Genomic DNA, 19,459 nt, shown 5'->3' with positions numbered 1-19,459 from the left:
TTTGCATCAGTGGAGGGAAGCACGGCCATTTTATTGGACTGACTGACACCAGGACTAGGGACTGGTTTAATGGGGGTGGAGAAGGGGCTTCGATTTGTTCTTTTGTTTGTTCATCCTCATTCTAATCTCCGTTCTTTTCTCCCTTTGCAGAGCTCTTAGCACTCAGCTCCTAACCGGATTTCTCTCTCCATGGCCACCAACTCTCCTTTTAAAATGTGAAACTTCCTGGTCAATTTTAGAGGGAACGGTTGGGGCTCAGAGCAGGTCACCCCAAGATATGCCACAATGGCATATTGGTTCTTTTGAATTAAAGTTACTTAAGAAACAGCTGGTGGCCAAAGAAAACATAAAAAAACACTGACCCTCCTCTTTCCCCCCTAAAAGTGGGAAATAAATCTCGCATGTGAAGGTCCCTTCCCTATACCAGGAGAAGAGAAAGCATCCTTATCACCAGAGTCAGGGAATTCAAGGCTAAGAACGCTGTATAAACTAACTTTCCTCCTTCATTAGTCGGCTGCCCCAAGTACCAGCCCCTTTGCTCTTACATCTTCACAAATAATTGTTTCCTTGTCTAAAAATGATGCGTAAACAACGTGCTTTGGTCGCTCTGGGGTCCCATTTCTGTGAGACCTCTGTGTGTATGAACTTTTTCTCCTGTTCATCAGTCTTGTGTCAAGTTAATTATCTGACCAGCCAAGAGAACTCGAGAGGGGCAGGGGGTAAATTTCCCCCTCCTCAACACAGGCTCAAGTCAGAGCCCAGATTTCTCGTATCTTCTGTATATTAAAAGACAAAATTGACCAAGTTGCTAACACTTCAGAAAAAAGGGGTTGGGGGAGGGTGGTCACGGAGGAGCACAGATTTCCAGCTTCTCGAGAGAAAACGGGAGGTGTGCCGCCCACACCGGGCCCACCGGCAGCGTGGATGGCGGGGCAGGAGCTGATGCGCTGCCTCTTCCTACGGGGCGGAGTGTTTCCCGTTTGGCCACAGTCCCCGCTCCTCCTCCCATTTTAGGTCTGACCTAGGCCGGCCTCAAGTCTGTAACCCCGCTACCCTGAAACATCCATCTGTTTTTGGAGCAGGGTCTGGAGCCAGGCCCGACCCGGGTTTCTGCTGGGCTCCTAATGACCACCAGGTGGCGACGAAAGGTCGAGGACTGGCTGGAGGCCAGGTGGTGGGGCCCAAGAAGGGAGGAGGGGGTTCCCTCTTCCGCAGGGCCCAGGCCAGGGCTCCAGGATCTGGTCTTGCGCCACATCCCCCAACCCCCCGACCCCGGGGCGGTGGCTTGTACCTTTCCTCCTTGTATCAGAGTCTCATGGGCCAAAGGATCTGGGGGGTCCAGGTCCAGGAGAGGCATTTCTCTGACAAAGCCTTGGGCCTTTTCTGACTCTGGGCAGCTTTCTCCTTGGCTTCTTCCTCCCTGAGTTCAGTCTCCATGAAGCCACAGTGCCTGGGCCCGAAACGCACACAGTACTGAGCTGATCTCCCTGCGGGAGGAGGACACCCCTGCCTAAGAGGCCCAGGAAGCAGACCCAGGGGGTTCTTTCTGCTCCTCTGTGTTGCTTGCTCTGGCATTCTCCACGCCCCCAGCCATACACCCAGGGGTCCCCAAACTATGGCCTCCAGGCCCAATCCAGCCCTCTGCCTGATTTTGTACATAAGTTACTCTCAACCATTTGCAGAGTCCTTGGCTGTTTTCTTGCACAGTGATGGAATGGAGCATTTGACACAAAGATTGTTTAGCTCCCACAGCCTCAAATATTTACTCTCTGGCCCTTTACAGCAAAAACCTGCCAGCCCTGGTGTACACCTTGTCTGGGACTGAAGCCACACCACTTGCTCTCTTTGTCACCCTAGGTGTCTTAGTTTCCAGGGTCCTGGAGGTGCCCTCCCTACCACATATACTGGGAACGGGGCACTTCCTAACCCAGTGGCCAAGAGCTGAGGCTCTGGGGGCTTCCCTGGTGGCGCAGTGCTTAAGAATCCGCCTGTCAATGCAATGGACACGGGTTTGAGCCCTGGCCCGGGAAGGTCCCACATGCCGTGGAGCAACTAAGCCCATGTGCCACAACTACTGAGCCTGCGCTCTAGAGCCTGTGAGCCACAACTACTGAGCCTGCGTGCCATAATTACTGAAGCCTGTGTGCCTAGAACCTGTGCTCCGCCACGAGAGAAGCCACCGCAATGAGAAGCCCGCCCACCGCAACGAAGAGTAGCCCCTGCTCGCCGGGCCTAGAGAAAGCCCGCGCGCAGCAACGAGGACCCAACGCGGCCAAAAATAAATAAATACATTTATTAAAAAAAAAAAAAGAGCTGAGGCTCTGGACTCTGATTGCCTGGGTGCAAATCCTGAGCCAACGCACAGGCAAGTGAGTTAATTTCCAAGCAGCTGTGTTCTCATGACGATACCCGCCTTCCAGGGCTCTTCGGAGTTTGACATGAAACAGACCTGCTAAATATTTCAGCACCTGGAAGCTGGTATCCAGCAGCTTCTCTGCTAGTTAGGGACACTGCAGCTGTGACATCCTCGCCCAAGGTCACAGCTGGGCCCTCCCACCTCTCCAGGCCTGGGAAGCCCGACGCAGTGTGGCCCGCTCTCTGGGGTGGGACCCACAGGAACTTCGTGCTTCCTCTTCCCCTGACTTAGAGCACTTCCCCTCTGCTAGTCACATGGCCTGTTCCTTCTACATACTTGGCTCTCGTTTAAATGTCAACCGACCACCCATCCTACAGCTGCCGCCCCTCTCCACCTGGTCACACCACTGTTTCACTTCCTCCATGCATTTTGCACCCAGGGAAGTGATCTTCCCACTTTGTTAACTTGCTGACACCTGGTCTCACCTACGAGGTCCGATCCGTGTCTCTCAAGTCCACCTCTGTAACCTCAGCAGCTGGCATAGGGCAGGGCTTGCGGATTTGCTGGGAGAAGAAATGAATGAACACCGGCCACCTGGACCCATCCCCGAGGCCTCATCTCCTCTTCCTGGGTCCTGGGTCTCCCCCGTGTTCTGGGTTGGCTGCTCTGCCTGCTTCCTCAGCCCACAGCCCACAGCCCAGGGGGTTAGGGTGAGCCGGGGTCTGAGCTGCTCTGGGCCAGGGAGTCTCAACCTCACAACTGGCAACACTCTGGGGCCGGATAAATCCTGGCTGCGGGAGACTTGACCTGTACCTCACAGAATGCTTAGCAGCGTCCGCAGCATCCGTTCACTGGATGCCAGTAGCATCCCTCCCGCTGCCCATCGCACACGATTACGACAGCCAGAAATGTCACCGCACGGCCAAGTGTCCCTGGGGGGCAAAATCGCCCGCAGTTGAAAACCCCTGCTCTAGGCTGGCTGCTCAGAAAGGAGTGACAGAGACCATCTTGCTGGCAGGCACGTGCAGGTGGAAGAATACTGGGCCAGGCGATGGGGCCCAAGTCGCCCAGGTGGCCGTGTGAGCTGACCTTTCCTGTCTGCTGTGAGGAGCCACCCTCGCCTTGCTCCCAGGATGCTGTGAGGGGCGTATCAGACAGGGCTGTGATGTCACACCGTCCTCACAGGAGGGCCTGGGTTGAGCCGAGTCTCGGTTATTTAGGTGCATTTTTCTTTCCTCTAAGAATTAATAGGAAAAAAAAAAAAGGCTTAACTGAGTCGCAAGTTCTTGTCTTACTTAAACATTACCCAGTGTGCCACGTGCTGAAGCAAGGTGTTACCTGTGTAATTCAACCAATCATTTTATCCGCTAAAGAAAGATTAGCTTAGTAGTTGCTAATCAGCTTGTGAGGAATTATAACGGGGGATCATCAGTTGGGACGCGCCACTTGAGGCAGCAGCCGAGTTGTTATGGAGACACACCTGCTCTGTAACCAAGGTGTCCTCTGCAAAGACAGGAAGAGACCTCAGCCTGTCGCCAGACACCCAGTCTCTAATTAGGCTACAAGGGAATCTGATTCAGCCTGAAAAAGGAAGGGAATTCTGACACAGGCTACAGCAAGGACGCACCTTGAGGACATTATGCCGTGTGAAGTAAGGCAGTCACAAAAGGACAAATGCTGCGTGATTCTGCTCATAGGAAGTACCTAGAACAGTCAAATTCAGAGAGAGCAGACGGGTGGTGGCCAGGGGAGGGATGATGGAGAGTTGTTGTTTAATGGGTACTGAGTTTCAGTTTTGCCAGAAAAAGAGAGCTCTGGAGATGGCCGGTGATGATGGTTGCACAACGATGTCGATGTACTTAAAAAACGTTTTAAGACGCTAAGTGTTCGATAACGCGTATTGTACCACAATGAAAGAAAACAGAACTAAAATCTCCAATGAGGCTTTGGCTCCCATTAGGTCAGGGAGCAAGACATGCTAGCCAGGGGACTGGATCTCACTGACGCCGAGTCCTTGGCACCCAGCAACCTGCCAAGCATCCTCAAAGCCCGGGCGCATCCTTATCTGAACGTTCAATAGGGAGTGTGCTTCCCAGGGGAGCTGACCCTCAGAACGGGGTCATGACTACCCAGTGTGACAGCTGCGTCTTGCAGCCAGGTCCCCCCTTCCCCTCCTCTGCTTGCTGGTTTTCTAACTTTCTGTCCTTCTTCAGCCCCTGCTGGGGGGAGGGGTGAAGGTTAAGGCAGCTTCTCCAGTTGGGATGGGGGGCTCTTCCTCCTTGCAAAGTACAGTTGACCCTCGAAAAACGTGGGGTTCATCTGTGTATAACTTATGGTCAGAGCCCCGTATCCGTGGTTTCTCTGCATCTGTGGATTCAACGAACCACAGACAGTGGAGAACTGTAGTATTTACTGTCAAAGAATATCCATGTGCAAGCGGACCTGTGGAGTTCAAACCCGCATGGTTCGGGGTCAACTGTATAGTCGATTCCCGTCATTCGCGGTGGTCCTGTTCTATAGCGTCACCTTGATGCTGAACTAGCGAGTGTGGAACCAGTGCTCCTGGGGGAAATACGGGGTAAGATTCCTGCGAGCTTCGGGTCACAACACGCTTGTCCACCATCAGTACTGGGCCTTACTGCATGTGTGTCTCTGTTTAAAGACACCCGATTTGGGCTTCCCTGGTGGCGTAGTGGTTAAGAATCTGCCTGTAAGGGACACGGGTTTGAGCCCTGGTCCGGGAAGATCCCACACGCCGCGGAGCAACTAAGCCCGTGCGCCACAACTACTGAGCCCGTGCTCCACAACAAGAGAAGCCATCACACGGCCAGTGATGGGCCTGCGCACCGCAACGAAGAGTAGCCTCCGCTCGCCGCAACTAGAGAAAGCCCGCGCACAGCAACGAAGACCCAATGCAGCCAAAAATAAATACATAAATAATAAATTAAAAAAAAAAAAAAAGACGCCCGATTTAACGCACGTGTTGATTCACCGACATTGAACTCACGGCAGCAGCACCAAGACTCAGGCCTGAAGGAAGCTTTCTCACTTACGTGTTCCCCTCCATAAAGCACATCACAGCCGCCCTGGGCTTGGGGACCCGACACAGGATGTCAGCGCCACCTTGGGGCCACTTTAGATAGGGAAGTCACCAAAAAAAGGTATGAAATACCGCAAACATGACACTAAATAGACATGAGGGCTGAAGGGAGAAGGCAGAGCCCACCTTGGCCCAACCTCGGCTGGGAGCCTGCACGTTGGGTGACTCGAAATGTTGTGCCACTTTGCAAGTGAACCCGTCCAGTGCCCGGAGTGCAGCTGGAGGGATCCTTTGACAACACAAATCTGATCCCGGCTCCTCTGCTCAAAACCCTCCGGGGGCTTCTTTCTGGTCTCAGAGGGGCCCCACCACGTGGTCTGGGGCCGTATCCCTCTCTCCTCACTTTCTCTTTACGGTCCTGCTCTTCTTGGCCCTGGACACGGTCAGCTTATCTTCCTTCTTTACTACTCTCTGCCCCCAGGGACGGGTGGATCGAGAGGGGTGGGATGTGGATCCGTTTGAAGGAACTACTAGGGCTGCCCAGGTGCGGTCCCTCCCCTCCCGTCCTGCGTACTCTTCTTGAAGAGCTTCTTCCGGCGTCCGGACAGGCTGAGCTGCACATCCCCGCTGTCGCAGACGCAGGCCTCGCCGCCCTGTGCGTAGTACTTGGGCACCAGGTTGGAGACGGCCCTGCCCCCGGGCCGTGCGGGGCCCTTGCATTTGTGCAGCTTCAGTTTCCCCGATGCGTCCTCCACGCACTGCCACTTCTGCAAGACACACCGGGTCCTCAGCCCTCCGGGCCTGGGCCAACCTGCTCGGCCGCTTCTCCTGACGGGCGGCTGCCCCACCGTTCCCGTCCACCCCGGAGACTTCCCTCTAGCGGCCTTAGCTGGACACGGGCTCAAACGGGCTCTGTGATTGGAACGAGCTGCTCCATCATGGATGGACACCTGTCCACCGTGGGAGGAGCACAGAAATGGTACCCAGGGTGATGCGCTGTGGCCGAGGGTGAGCCCAGTCACAGGGAGGCCCCTCTAAGCGAAGCTCCGGGGCCGCAGGGCACGGCTCGTGTGCAGGGAAGGGCCTTCCTGGAAGGTGCAGCATGAGACGGGCAGTGGCACTGGGGCTGGGGGGATGGGGGAGGGAGGGCAGTTGAGCAGGGCCGTGACTGCATCCGCCGGCAGGGGAATGTCTGGGCTGGGCTGGGGTTCTGGAGGACCTAGAGCTGTAAGTCTGGGGGCCATGGCTCGATGCCTCCGCTGCCAGTCTAGGCCCCCAACCCACCCCCGGCGCTCCTTTCCTTTGGGTTAAGCAGTGCGCTCAGATAATCTGTTCTGCAGATGCCGATACTTGCCCTCTCCCCTTCCTGGGACTACCAGACCCTCAATCTGCAGGGAGAGAGGGGGGATGGACCAGCAGGGGGATTCGACAACAATCCCAGGGGGACAAAGGGCCCCTTGGTCTCATTGGCTCATTTCTTGTAGCTCAGAACTGAAATCGGAACCGCTTCTGGGATCTGCCCAGATCATCAGCTCCAGGAGGGCAGGGCTTTCTGTCCAGGGCGTCTGAGGCTGTTGCTGCCCCAGTGCCTGGAACCGTCCCCGGCTACAGAGGCAGCACTGAATGCCGCTCCAGTGTAAACCAAAGCTCTCGCTCAGCGGCACAGACAAGATGCCCTCCAGAGCATGGGGAGGGGTCGGGGGTTGTGAACAAACGCTGGGTGGCCGGGGGCACAGCCACGAGGACAGGTGGCTGCTAATTCTGAGTCTAGTGATAAGACAGAGCTGCCTGGATGCAGCCTGTGAGACCCACCCAGCTCATGCCCTGGCCTTGGCAGCCTTGGTCTATTAATGAGAAATGGAATGGGGAGGCCCTGGCTTTACTTATTCTTACTGGTGAAACAGGCATGCATCTTCAGGCCTGAGCCGCTGTGGACGAGCTCAAAGTCCCAGCTCACAGACTGAGGCAGGGAAGCACCTCCTGTCTGCCCTGCTTGCTCGTCAGCCCTCCCCTCCCCGCAACCTCCGAACCGCGCCTCCTGCTTGGGTCCCTCTTTACAAGGTTCTGCCCCCACCCCTCCCCTCTCCTCCCCAGCGCCCACCTCGGCCTCCTCAGAAAGTTCAGACTCTCCGAAACATCAGTCACAGTTTCTGCTACCTCTAAATACTACTTGGATTATAATTTCCTTAATATTTCTCTTGAAATCAATTCACATTTTTAAAACTTATTTACTTAAAAAGGTAATTTCCTATTATTCCTATATAAGTGGAAAACCAGCCACAATGATGCTCTGGGAGAGTGAATACAATGTAAATGGTTATTTAACTTTGTAAATACTGTGCAGAGGTTGGCTATGTCTTTGTTAAAGAGGGATTGGGCATGAGTCACAGCAGCTAAAGACACACGTGCACCCCCAGGAGACTTTGCCTCTAATGTGAGCAGGATTGGAAGAACTTTCTGAGTGTCGCCTGTACCACCTGGCATCACCCTGCGTCTCACACATCAGCAGGGGCGCTGGCCCCACTGGCTCCGCTGGTCTGAAGGCCGAGGAGCAGACCTGGGTCGTGGTTAGCCGGGGTGGCCACTGGGAGGGAAGAAGGGAGGGCAGGGGTACCATCCCCAGCCCCAGGGCACCAGCCGAGCATCCTCACCTGCCCCAGCTGCTCGCACGCGGTCTGGTACTCGGCCCGCTGACACAGGTCTTTCACACGCTGGTACTTGGGCAGGAAGTTCTCCTCCGGGGCATCCACCTTGTCACTGTCCCTCTTGTGGAGCAGTTTGCTGTGGGGCAGAGAGCGGAAGTGGGGCTGGCCGCCCAGCCCTGGAGGAGTGCACGGCCCCGCTCAGCCCCGCTATAGGGTCACCATGGAGGATGCAGGTCCAGCCGGGCCACATCTTCTGATTGTCAACAGACTTAAGAAATGGGGATTTTCTACAAACAACAAATGCTGGAGAGCGTGTGGAGAAAAGGGAACCCTCTTGCACTGTTGGTGGGAATGTAAATTGATACAGCCACTATGGAGAACAGTATGGAGGTTCCTTAAAAAACTAAAAACAATTACCATACGACCCAGCAATCCCACTACTGGGCATATACCCAGAGAAAACCATAATTCAAAAAGACACGTGCACCCCAACGTTCATTGCAGCACTATTTACAATAGCCAGGTCATGGAAGCAACCTAAATGCCCATCGACAGACGAATTGATAAAGAAGATGTGGCACATATATAAATGGAATATTAGCCATAAAAAGGAACGAAATTGGGTCATTTGTAGAGACGTGGATGGATCTAGAGACTGTCATACAGAGCGAAGTAAGTCAGAAAGAGAAAAACAGATGTCGTATATTAACACATATATGTGGAACCTAGAAAAATGGTACAGATGAACCGGTTTGCAGGGCAGAAATTGAGACACAGATGCAGAGAACAAACGTATGGACACCAAGGGGGGAAAGCGGCAGGGGGTGGTGGTGGTGGTGTGATGAATTGGGAGATTGGGATTGACATGTATACACTGATGTGTATAAAATGGATGACTAATAAGAACCTGCTGTATAAAAAAATAAATAAAATAAAATTCAAAAATTCAAAAAAAGAAATAAAAGGAAATGGGGATTTAATAAAAATTCTCCCAAATTACATGAGTTGGCAATAAGTTAAAAAGCATGTGAGACATTATACAGACAGGACAAAACGTGTCTGAAGGATACAGGTGGCCTCCAGATGCAAATTCTATGTCAACCATAGGAAAAGCGAACGGGCTTCCTTGTATACAGGAGGCTGTGGACACAAATTCCCAGCCCCTGGTGGAAGGTGTCATAATAGCAATGGGATCCCTCCTGCCCTCGACAGTGAGATCTTTAATATCATGGGTGCAGGTGGGGCTGCCAGGTGCTTCCTGGGACAGGGCAGAAGGGGGTTACCCAGGTGCTGCTCAGCTCAAATGTCCTGGGGCAGCTCCTCCAGGCCCTGGCACTCACCCTCTCTCCACCAGGAAGGAGTCCCGCCAGACCCTCATCTTCTTTTTCAAGTGAAACCTGGGGGAAAAAAGCACACTTCCATCTTCTCATCAATGTGTGGGGCTCATGTGTCCCTCTGTCCTCCCAGAGGCAGGGATGGTGCTCAGAGCCAGCCTTGGTTCACAATCAGCACAGACCCGGGGGCCAGTTGGGGCAAGCGGAGGATGCTCACACCCCCCAGGGCAGAGCTGTATTTCCCCAGAGACTTGGGTCTGAAGGTACATGGGGCAGAAATGACCCAGGTCAAAGTTGCTCTAAGTCACACATAGTCGTGTGTGTGTGTGTCTCCGTGCCTCCCAGGAAGTCCAACAGTTCCCCAGTGTCAGAAGAGATCGTTTCCTCTTTAGTTCAGCACCAGATGCAACTTGTCCTGACTTCAGGTTAATTACATTGTGTTTTGGCAGGATTTTTTTCTCTTTGATCCTCTGCAGTTGGATTTGTGTAATTTAAGTGTGCATTTCATGTCGTTTCACTCTATCATTTCCATCTCCCAGATGGGGCCTCAGGCTGAGAGAGGAAGCTTCCATCCTGCACCTGACTCCCGGGTGTCCTGGCTCCCAACCCAGTGCCCCCGCCCCCCAAAACATGCCCATTTTGTACTCTTAAAGCTCATAACACCTTCTAGTCAGAGGGAGGAGGCTCAACAGAGGTGGTTCCTCCTACAGGACAATCGGATGTGGACAGACAGTGCCCATCAGGGCTGGACCCGCTGAGCTGCAGGAGATACAAGCTGGAGGCTGCATCAGTGCTGTGAGGCTAACTCAGTGGGCAGTAGCACTGGTGGCCACTAGATGTCGGTGCTGCCGCAGCAGTGAAAGTGTCCTCCTCCTTTCCTGTCCCCGCCAGACTCAACTCACCTTCCCACCTAGTTTTTGCTCACCATCACTGTTCTTTTTTCTGCCTCCAGCACACCTAGGAATATGTTCCCATCATACCATCCGGCCTTAGAGCATGACGATTAAGAGACTCTAGCTGTAGCCTAGAGGCTGAATGCCCGGAGTTGGGTCCAGACCTGCTAAGAGACCTCTGACAAGTCACTTGACTTCTCTGGATTCAATTTCCAAATTGCTAAGATGGGATCATAATAATGCCTACCTCACTGCGTTACCGTGAAGATCAAAATGATAAAATCCCCTACAAAGCATAGCAAAGGCCTGGCATATAGTACGTGCTTAATTAGTGTGGATATTTTTTCAAGTTTTATACAATTTTAGTGCTGGAGGGTCCTTGACTGGTCACCGTGGCCATATTCCAGCTGGGAAGGTGGACTCTTAGAGAGGGGGCTTCCTTCTCTCCCACGGCAGGTTAAGTGGTCAGGATGGGGGGCCCTAGAGCCCCAGCTCCTGACCTTGGAAATATCCCCTCTCAGACCCACACGGCTCGGCCACGAGTTTGTACAGTTCGGGATGCCCGGTACCCCAGCACCCACCCCGGCCCCTCACCGATTTGCTGGCCGCTCTGTGTCCAGCAGCTTGAGGATGGATTTCCCGTCCATATCCGAGGGGATGTCCAGTCCTGCGATGTCCAGGATGGTGGGGGCCAGGTCAATGTTGAGGACAATGTGGGGATTCCTGAGGGAGGCATGGAGAACAGGACTCAGTCACCTGGGCAGTGATGACCCAGCCTCCCTCGGGAGAGGGGCCGCCGGAGGGATGGAGACCGCCAGGGGCTGACGCCCTGAAGGTGGGAAAGCTGCCACTGATCGTGTCACTCTCCTGCACCTCAGCCGTCAAAGCTCCCCTCTGTGCCCCAATTCAGCTAAACCCCACCCCTAACCTGTACCCGCCACACCACCACAGGGGCTGCACTTCACAGGCCCCAGCTGGCTTCTGCTTGTCTGTTTCTTCTGCCAGGAATGCCCTCCCTGCCCCCACTCTCTGAGCAAAGGACACCTTCCTTTAAGACACACCCCAAATCCTGGATCTTCCCTCGGACCCTTCTCTGAACCTCTGAGGCAAACACTGGCCCCCTTGCTTTTCCTAGAAGGCCAAGAACAGTCTGGCCTCAGGGCCTTTGTCCTTGTGTCCCCTCTGCCCAGAATGTTCTTCTTCCAGACTCCAGTGAGCACTCTCACTCACCACCTTTAGTTCTTCCCTCAACGATTACCAAGTGGCCCCAAGATCCCCATGCTCTGGGGTTCACACCCCACTGTGATCCCCTCCCCTTGAAGGTGGGCCGAACCGCTGGAACATGGCAAAGGTGATGGGGATGTCAGACCAAGGTGATGTCACGAGACACACGACTCTGTCTTGTTAGCTGTCCCTCCCTCATTTCTTTGTCTCCCCTGGCTGGCTTTGAAGAACAAAGCTGCCATAAGATCGCCCCTAGCAAGGACGCCTGCTGAGTACTCTGAGAGGCAGGCTGTGTGAGTTCAAGTCCTCTGTTTGCACTTAAACAGCCCCCGGAGTGGGGAAACAGGTCCTTCCCCAGTTGAGCCTCCAGATGAGACAGCAGCCCTGGCTGATGCCTTGATTTCAGCCTAAGCAGAGGACCGACCTAAGCTACGCCTAGACTTCTGACCCACAGAAACTCTGAGATAAAGCATGTGTGTTGCTTTCAGTTGCTAAGTTTCTAGTGATTTGTTACACAGCACAGATTACTGACACAAGGCCCTTCCTGAGGACCCCATTTAGAACTGCACCCCTCCCCGTGCTCGGCCCCTTCTTTGCTCTGTCTTGCTCCTGAAGCCTTGTCACCCTCGCGTTTTACTATGTATTTTACTCATTTATCTGGTTGGTTGTCTATTGCCCAATTAGAATCTAATGGGAAGGCAGACGTTTCTGTCTGTCTTGTTCACTTCTCTATCTGTAGTACTTTTACACTTAGAGAACACAGTAGGTGCTCAGTAAGTGTTAGTTAAGTGAGTTTTGTTATTTACCGCTGCCATGCGTCTGTCACTTCTCCCGTGTCCTGCTTCTACATGGGGTGTTCCCGACATGGTGGTTAAGTGACTTTCAGGCTGTGCCCAGCACAGGGCCTGCACCGGTTGGATGGATCATGGCCGCATGGACACATTCTCCATCAAGGTGGCACAGTGCCCTCCCTGCCCCTGTCTGGTTCCCTGGGGTTGGGGGGCAGGGCCTGGGTCCGAGGGTCTCGGATGTCTTTCACTTCCTCTCTCTCCCTAGCCCAGCACCTTGTGAACACTGGACAGGTAGTCAGGTGTGCTGGTTTCAGGGGAACCACTGACTGAAACCGCCCGTCCTGACCAGGCAGGTAGTAACCATTTGCATGAGTTATCTTACAGCAGGAGGTCCTGGTAAGGAACGCGGAACTGACATGCTACCACCAATCAGAAGAATTCGGGAAAGTTCAAAAGGAGAGAGGAGGGCTTCCCTGGTGGCGCAGTGGTTGGGAGTCCGCCTGCTGATGCAGGGGACGCGGGTTCGTGCCCCGGACCGGGAGGATCCCACGTGCCGTGGAGCGGCTGGGCCCGTGAGCCATGGCCGCTGGGCCTGCGCGTCCGGAGCCTGTGCTCCGCAGCGGGAGAGGCCACGGTAGTGAGAGGCCCGCGTACCACAAAAACAAAAACAAAAAAAAAAAAAAAAAAAAAAAAAAGGAGAGAGGAGACGCCAGTCCGTATGTCCTACCAACCTCCCAGAATCCTTCTCGCTAGAATCTATCTTGGTTGAGCGATGTGCGGGCTACCAGGAAGGACCCTGAGTCAGAATGACTGGCCAGAGACAACCTGGAAACTAACCCCATTACCGTAAAACCCCAGACTGTGAGCCACGTGGCAGAGCAGTTCTCCTGGGGTCCCTGGCCCTCCTGCTCTCCCCTGTCTCAGAGAGAGAGTGAGGCTGCTCTCTCTCTTGCTTTGTCAGCACCTGTGTCTCCTCGGACAATTCCTTTCTGAGTGTTAGACAAGAGCCCACTCTTGGGTTCTGGAAGGGGTCCCCATTCCTGCGACACTGGGGTGGTCATGGGGGTGAGGCTGGGGAAGGTGGGTGAGGCTGCCTGGTGGAGGGGCTTGAAGCTAGCAAGAGGCGTGACCAGACCACTTAATCAGGCAGGAGGAGGGAGCTGGAAAAGTCCGTTGGGTGAGGGGGCGCCAGGGTGAATGTTGGCAACTAGCAGCTGGATTGACCTGAGGTCGTCCACGGGTCCTGCTGCCCCCAGGCTGGGTGGGACGGACAGGACTGCTTTTCCCACGCAGCACCCACACCTTGCTTGGTGGGAAGAGTTTCCACTTCTGGAGGCACTACCTGGCCCCATTCAGATTCCACCGCCTGATGTACTCAGCCTGGTCACACAAGGTTTTCTATCACCCTGGCTACAGTGAGTGGCTCAGGGATGGACACGTGACCAGTCAGGGCAGTGAGAGTCAGCCTCAGGGCTTCCGTTCAAACCACTTTTAGGCCATTTCCCAAGCGGAATGGCCTAAAAGTCTGGGGTTGTGGTGACCCTGCCACCATGAGAAAAAAGCTGGCCTGAGAATGAAGCCAATTCAGAGGATGCAGGACTGAGAGATGGAAAATGAGAGCTTCCTGTTGTCATTGTGTGACTGCTGGATCCCACCATACCTGAAGCCAGCGCTAACCTTGGACTTTCCAGTTACTTTAGTGACTGCATTCCTCATATCTTATTTTATTTGCCTTGTTCATTTTGAGAGTCATTTCCATTCACAACTCAAGGAGTCCTGGCTGTCAGCCCCAAGTCTGACATTAGCACTCTCTTTCTCTGTGGTTTTGGGTCCTAAGAACCAGATCACAGACTCTGAGGCTGACCAATACAATAAGAGATGCTGGATTATAGTTCTGTCCACCTTTGTTTTTCGAAAGCAAATAATCCCAGTGACTTTAATGGTCCTATATATTCTTACCTAAAAAGGAAAAACATTTACAAATATCAAAGTCCCAGTTTTGAGACGAATTCCAGCTCCTTCCCCCCTGTGCCATGTAACCTCAGGCAACTTAACCTGTGCCTCTGTTTCCTTGCGTTTAAAACAGGGACAATCCTAGCATCCACCTTACAGGGTTGCTGTCACGCGTAAGTGGATTACCTGGATATAAGTGCTTAGACCAAAGCCTGAAGAATCAGCACTGGATCAGCACAGCTATCGCTATAATAGCTATTATTATAGGCGGGGCCCTGAAATCCAGACAGGCAGGGATTTGATGAGGTTGGCAGAGGAACAGTGATGAGGCTGGGCTAGAGCTCACACCGTCTGCTTTCTGGAATTTCCACCAAACATCCCAGGCGGTGGGAACATCTTGGTCCTAAGACGGCGCCGCCAACGCCCTTTCGGGAGGAATTCTGAACAAAGCCGAGTCCGTGCCCGTGTGTGGTCTCGGCTCAGAGGGAAGTCAGACCTGATGCGCACCTGAGCGGTGACTTATCTGCATTTCAAAACACGTCCGAGTTGGTCTCCATGATGTCTGGGCTCACCCGAGGACGCTGCTGCTGTGATTCCTGGCCTCTCTACCTCTCCCTGCCCCAGACACGGCATTTTTGCTGCCAGAACATATCATTTCAAAGGTTAACCCAAGGGCAATGCTGGCCAAGGGCCCACGTGGCCCTCGAGGAAGGATGGGGGAGGCTGCTTCCCTTAGCGCTGCGGCCAAGCTGGCCCAGCTGATCTCAGTGGATGACGCCGCCCGGGCCGAGATGGCTGGGCTCCTCCCTGACAACCTCCAGACCCAAAGACCGCTCAGGCCAGACAGAAGTCGAGGTGGCAACCCCATGCATTGGTGGTGACACATACACAGTCCAGGTCCCCGATTCCCCGGCACAGTGCCCACCACGGACGGTCTGTTTTCACAGGTGCTAACAGCTCCCGGCCTCTCCTTCCCCAGTAGAGGGGTAGGCAATCCTCCCCGGGTGGCATCACCACCGTTTCGCTCGGCACCGAGGTCCACCTGCCTGAATCGTGTGCCACCCCGGGGAGTGGCACGGGGCTGCCCGCTGAGCTGCCTGCCCATCCGGGTGCCAGTGGAGCCTGGAGGCCTCCCTGGGACTTTGGGGTGCTGGGGAGGGGTGGGTGATGCACTTACAGCGAGCCGGCCTCCACGTTGGGGCCCCTAACGTAGAACGGGACCCTGATGTCGAACTCGTAGGGCATGGACTTCCCTTTCACCAGGCCGAACTGGCCGATGTGGTAGCCGTGGTCGGCGGTGTACACGACATACGTGTTGTCCAGCTCACCTGTCTCCACCAGCATGTTGTAAATCTGAAACGCAGGCGGGGTGGTGAGGACACGCGGAGGGAAGGCGGGCAGTGCGCCCGGCCCACTGTCCCAAAACACGATGCTGTGCTGGGGGCTCAGGCCCCTGTCCCTCCGGCTTCGGGTCTTCGCTCAACTGTCACCTCTCGGCGGGGCCCCTGGGGCTGACCCATGCATCACTGTAGCCTCCCCACCTCCTGTCCCCCTTTACTTGTCTTCCCAGCACTTCTCACCTCCCTCTCTTCTACTTATTCGTAGACTGTGTCCCTGCATCAGAATGTACGCCCCATCAGGGCAGGGACTTCTGTCATTTTATTCCCTGCTGGGTCCCATGTGTGCTGGCACTCGACAAATGCTGTTGGGTGAATGAGTGAATGAATGAATGGCCTGGGGCAGGAGTCTGTGATCTACCCACAGTGCTGTGCAACAGAACTTTCTGCAACGCTGGCAGAAAGCTGGCACCAGCCACACTTGGTTATTCAGCACTTCAAACGCGGCCAGTGCACCTGAGAGATTAAATTTGAAATTTCATTGTATTTTACTGAATTTAAATAGTCATGGATAAAATTTAAGAAATATATCCATGCAATGGAGTATTATTTAGCAATAATAGTAATAAAAAATGAAGCGCTGAACACGCTCCCACCTGGATGAACCTTGAAATCATCACACTGAGTGACCACATGTTGTAGGACTCGTCTTACATGAAATGTCCAGGATCCACAGAGACACAAAGTAGACGAGCAGGTGGCTAAGGCGGAGGGGTGAGGTGAGGGGAGTTTTGGGTAATGGCTAAGGGCTGCGGGGTTTCTGTCTGGGGTGATGGAACTTCTAAAATCGACCGTGATCGTACAACCCTGCAGACATATGAAAACCACTGAAACGTACACTTGAATTGGGTGAGCTAAGGGGTCTGTGGATCATAGCCCCATAAAGTTGCTAAAAAAACGTCCGCAGCTGCAGGCGGCTCCTACAGTGAACAGAGCAGAGCTGGAATACAAGCTCCCCGAGGGCAGGGGGTTCGTCTGGATTGCTCAGAGCTGTTTCCCTGGCCTGGAAGGGTGCCTTTTCCTTCTGCCTGTTTCCATTCCTCTCCAGATGATGATGCTCGGAGGGGTGTGGGGGGAGGGGCAGGGAGGCTGCCGGCCTGGCGTGGCTGGGATGCTCGGGGGGAGGGCGGCCTACCGTCTCCATGGAGTCATCCACGGACAGGAGGGTCTGCAGGCGCTTCCGCTGCAGCATGTTGGTGAACTGCATGTGGATGGGCTTCATGGGCCCCGTGTAGCGCATGATCCAGTGCTTGTCGGGGTTGGGTGCATAGTTGTAACTCGGGGTGCTGGCGGGCAGACAGGCACAGAGGTCAGGTCAGGCCGGGGGTCGGGGGTGCCTGGGCCCCGCCCCCAGGTCCCCCCACGCCTCAGGGGAGCAGCCTCCCCGCGCTGGGGCTGCAGCTCAGGGTGAAGCCGCCCCCATCTGGACGCCAGAGCGTTGGGGGCTCTGCCCCACGTTAGGTCAGCATCTCTCCACATGCGGGGCGTGCACGTGGGAAGACTGGGGCCCCAAAGGGAGAACGTCGCTCCCACTTAAGCCCGGTCAGCACGCCCATCACGTGAAGGCTAAAGTCTCAGTCTGTGCTGGGCTCTCCTCAGCACCTCTCTAGAATCTGCTCGCCTCCCTTTTGAAAGGAGAGGGCCTCCTGTGGGCACAGCAACCAACTCTAATTTACTAGCACTGCACTTACTCTTCAGTTACCTTGGGTAGATGGCAAATGACAGTTATCGTGGTTAATTAAGGCGTGACTACCGAATTTCCTTTTGCAATAGATTTTGGTTAAAAAAGAGGAAACTGGTTAAAAATTAGGTTCATAAAGGCAAAACTGTGAGGATGGTGCCTGAATGTGTCCATTTGGGACACGCCACGTTCTCTGCCTTAGCTGTCACAGCTATTCTTCCCGCGTGGTTTAATTTCCCATTTACAAAAGAGGAAACGGGGTCAGAGGAGTTCCGAGACCTGCCCATGGTCTCACTGAGTGGACGGTGGAGCCACTGGCCTCTGTGACTTGTGCTGTGGGGTCAGCTGTGATGCCTAATGATAAACGAACAAATACATGGGAATCTTTGACCAGCCCCGAATGGGCACTGACCATGCGCTGGCCACACCCGGAAGGGTTTGCCTACATCATCTCATTCAATACTCAGAACAGTCCTAGGAGCTGGTGCTTTCCTTCTCCTTGTGTGAGACATGCGGACACGGAGGCTCAGTGAGGGGACAGACTTGCCAAAGGCAGAGCTGGGGTTTGAGCTCCAGGAGTGGGAAACCCCACAAGGCTGGGTGTCCCTCGCACTGGGTCTGGTGATCCTTGAGGGTCAGGTTCCCCTCAGGTCTTACCCACCCCCTCCCCAGGCAAAGCTGCAAAGAGAGGAAGTTTCCACTGCTTGAAGACAAAAAGCTTTTCGAGATGGCGCTTCAGCGGGCAAGGGCTGCAGGGCGTGGGGGAGGGTAGGAGGGCCCCAGACTCCCTTCCTTCGTCAGGACCTCAGCCCCTCCCTCCCCGGGGTAGAAGGAAGGACACTGCGGCTTGTGGTACAGCCTGATAGTTGTGGAGACTGTTGCTATGTAGAGCGGGGGTGAGTCATAAGATTCCTCCTGGACCTTGCTTGAGTTTCTGGCTGGTCTCCTGCCGCCGGCTGGCCTCCTTTGATTATGAGAAATGCCGCTCTCTCCTGTGGGCCCGCTTAGGGCCTGACCCTCGTGTAGAACATCCCAGGAGCAGGGCCGCCCCCCCTCGCCGCCCTCCCCCACCGAGGAGCTGGAGGGGTGCTGTTGGGCCAGGGGCTGCACAAAGAGATGCCCTCGGGGCTGTTGGGGGTTTTGGGAAAATTGTTCCCGTGGCCCCAGGGGCCCAATTCAGGATGTAATTTTGAGCAATCATCCCTGAATCTCTTAGATTCTCTCGGGCTGGTGTCTGCCCTTGAGAACAGTGAGGGGTGAGTCTGTCAAGAGTCTGATTTCGGAGGCCCTTTCTCTGGAGACGTCTTTCGAGCAGGATCTGGAGGCCAGCAGGCTGCGGAGCCTGGGGTCCCGCTTGGGGCCGAGGCCGGCTTTCTGGTCCCCTGCTTGAGGCCAGGCTCCCCCTGCTACCCCGGGATGGTGTCACATTTTCACATGAACCCAGATGCCTGCTGAACAGAGTGGAAACCCTCACCTCCACAAGAATCCGAGGAATGTCTGCTCGTTCACAACCGGCCTGAAGCATAACATCCCCTCTTGGGCTGGGGGCCCTTCCGGCCCCTCCCACCGTGTGTCTGGAGGCCGAGGGGCCGGAGCCCTGGCTCCCAGCCCCACCCCGAGGATGTGAGCTCGGGCCTGGCTCCCAGGCGTGATAAACGGAGCGTCCGTGAACCCATTCAGATGCCACGCGTCAGAGGAAGCTCTGGGGGCTGTGGGTGCGTGTGCCTATGTGTCTTTTGTCTGTGTGTGTCTCTGTGTATGTTTGTGTGTCTGTTTCTGTGTGTGCGTGTCTGTATGCTTGTGTATCTTCATGTTTGTGTGTATCTGTGTTTATCTTTATGTGCGTTTGTGTGTGTGTATATGTGCTTGTATCTTTGTATCTGCGTGTGTTTCTGTGTATGTCTGCATATCTGTGTGTATGTGTATCTGTGTGTCCGTATATGTGCTTGTATGTATATGCCTGTGTTTGTATGTGCATTTGTGTCTATATATGTCTGTGTATTTATTTGTATCTTTGTGTGTGTTTGTGTCTGAGTTCTGTGTGTCTGTGTGCATTTGTGTATCTGTGTCTATATCTGTATGTATCTATTTGTATCTTTGCGTATTTGTGTCTGTATCTGTGTGTGTATGTGTTTGTGTGTGTCT

General features: G+C 54.3%; 1 protein-coding gene across 10 annotated transcripts in view; it reads right to left on the bottom strand.

Moving 5' to 3' along the window:
- Window positions 1-19,459, bottom strand: part of SULF2 (sulfatase 2) — a 146,856-nt gene that overhangs the window by 15,606 nt on the left and 111,791 nt on the right. For all 10 annotated transcript variants that reach the window (XM_049699709.1, XM_004272955.3, XM_049699710.1 and 7 more), the window contains 6 exons: window positions 16,769-16,919; window positions 15,414-15,589; window positions 10,863-10,991; window positions 9,382-9,438; window positions 8,048-8,177; window positions 5,971-6,163 (listed from right to left, as the gene is read on the bottom strand). In XM_049699709.1, the coding sequence (XP_049555666.1) occupies window positions 5,971-6,163; window positions 8,048-8,177; window positions 9,382-9,438; window positions 10,863-10,991; window positions 15,414-15,589; window positions 16,769-16,919 (836 nt within the window). The remainder of the gene's footprint in view (window positions 1-5,970; window positions 6,164-8,047; window positions 8,178-9,381; window positions 9,439-10,862; window positions 10,992-15,413; window positions 15,590-16,768; window positions 16,920-19,459) is intronic.

This window comes from Orcinus orca, chromosome 16, assembly GCF_937001465.1.
Source record: "Orcinus orca chromosome 16, mOrcOrc1.1, whole genome shotgun sequence".
NCBI classification, from domain to species: Eukaryota; Metazoa; Chordata; class Mammalia; order Artiodactyla; family Delphinidae; genus Orcinus; species Orcinus orca.
This window is presented reverse-complemented; position numbering and strand designations above follow the sequence as displayed.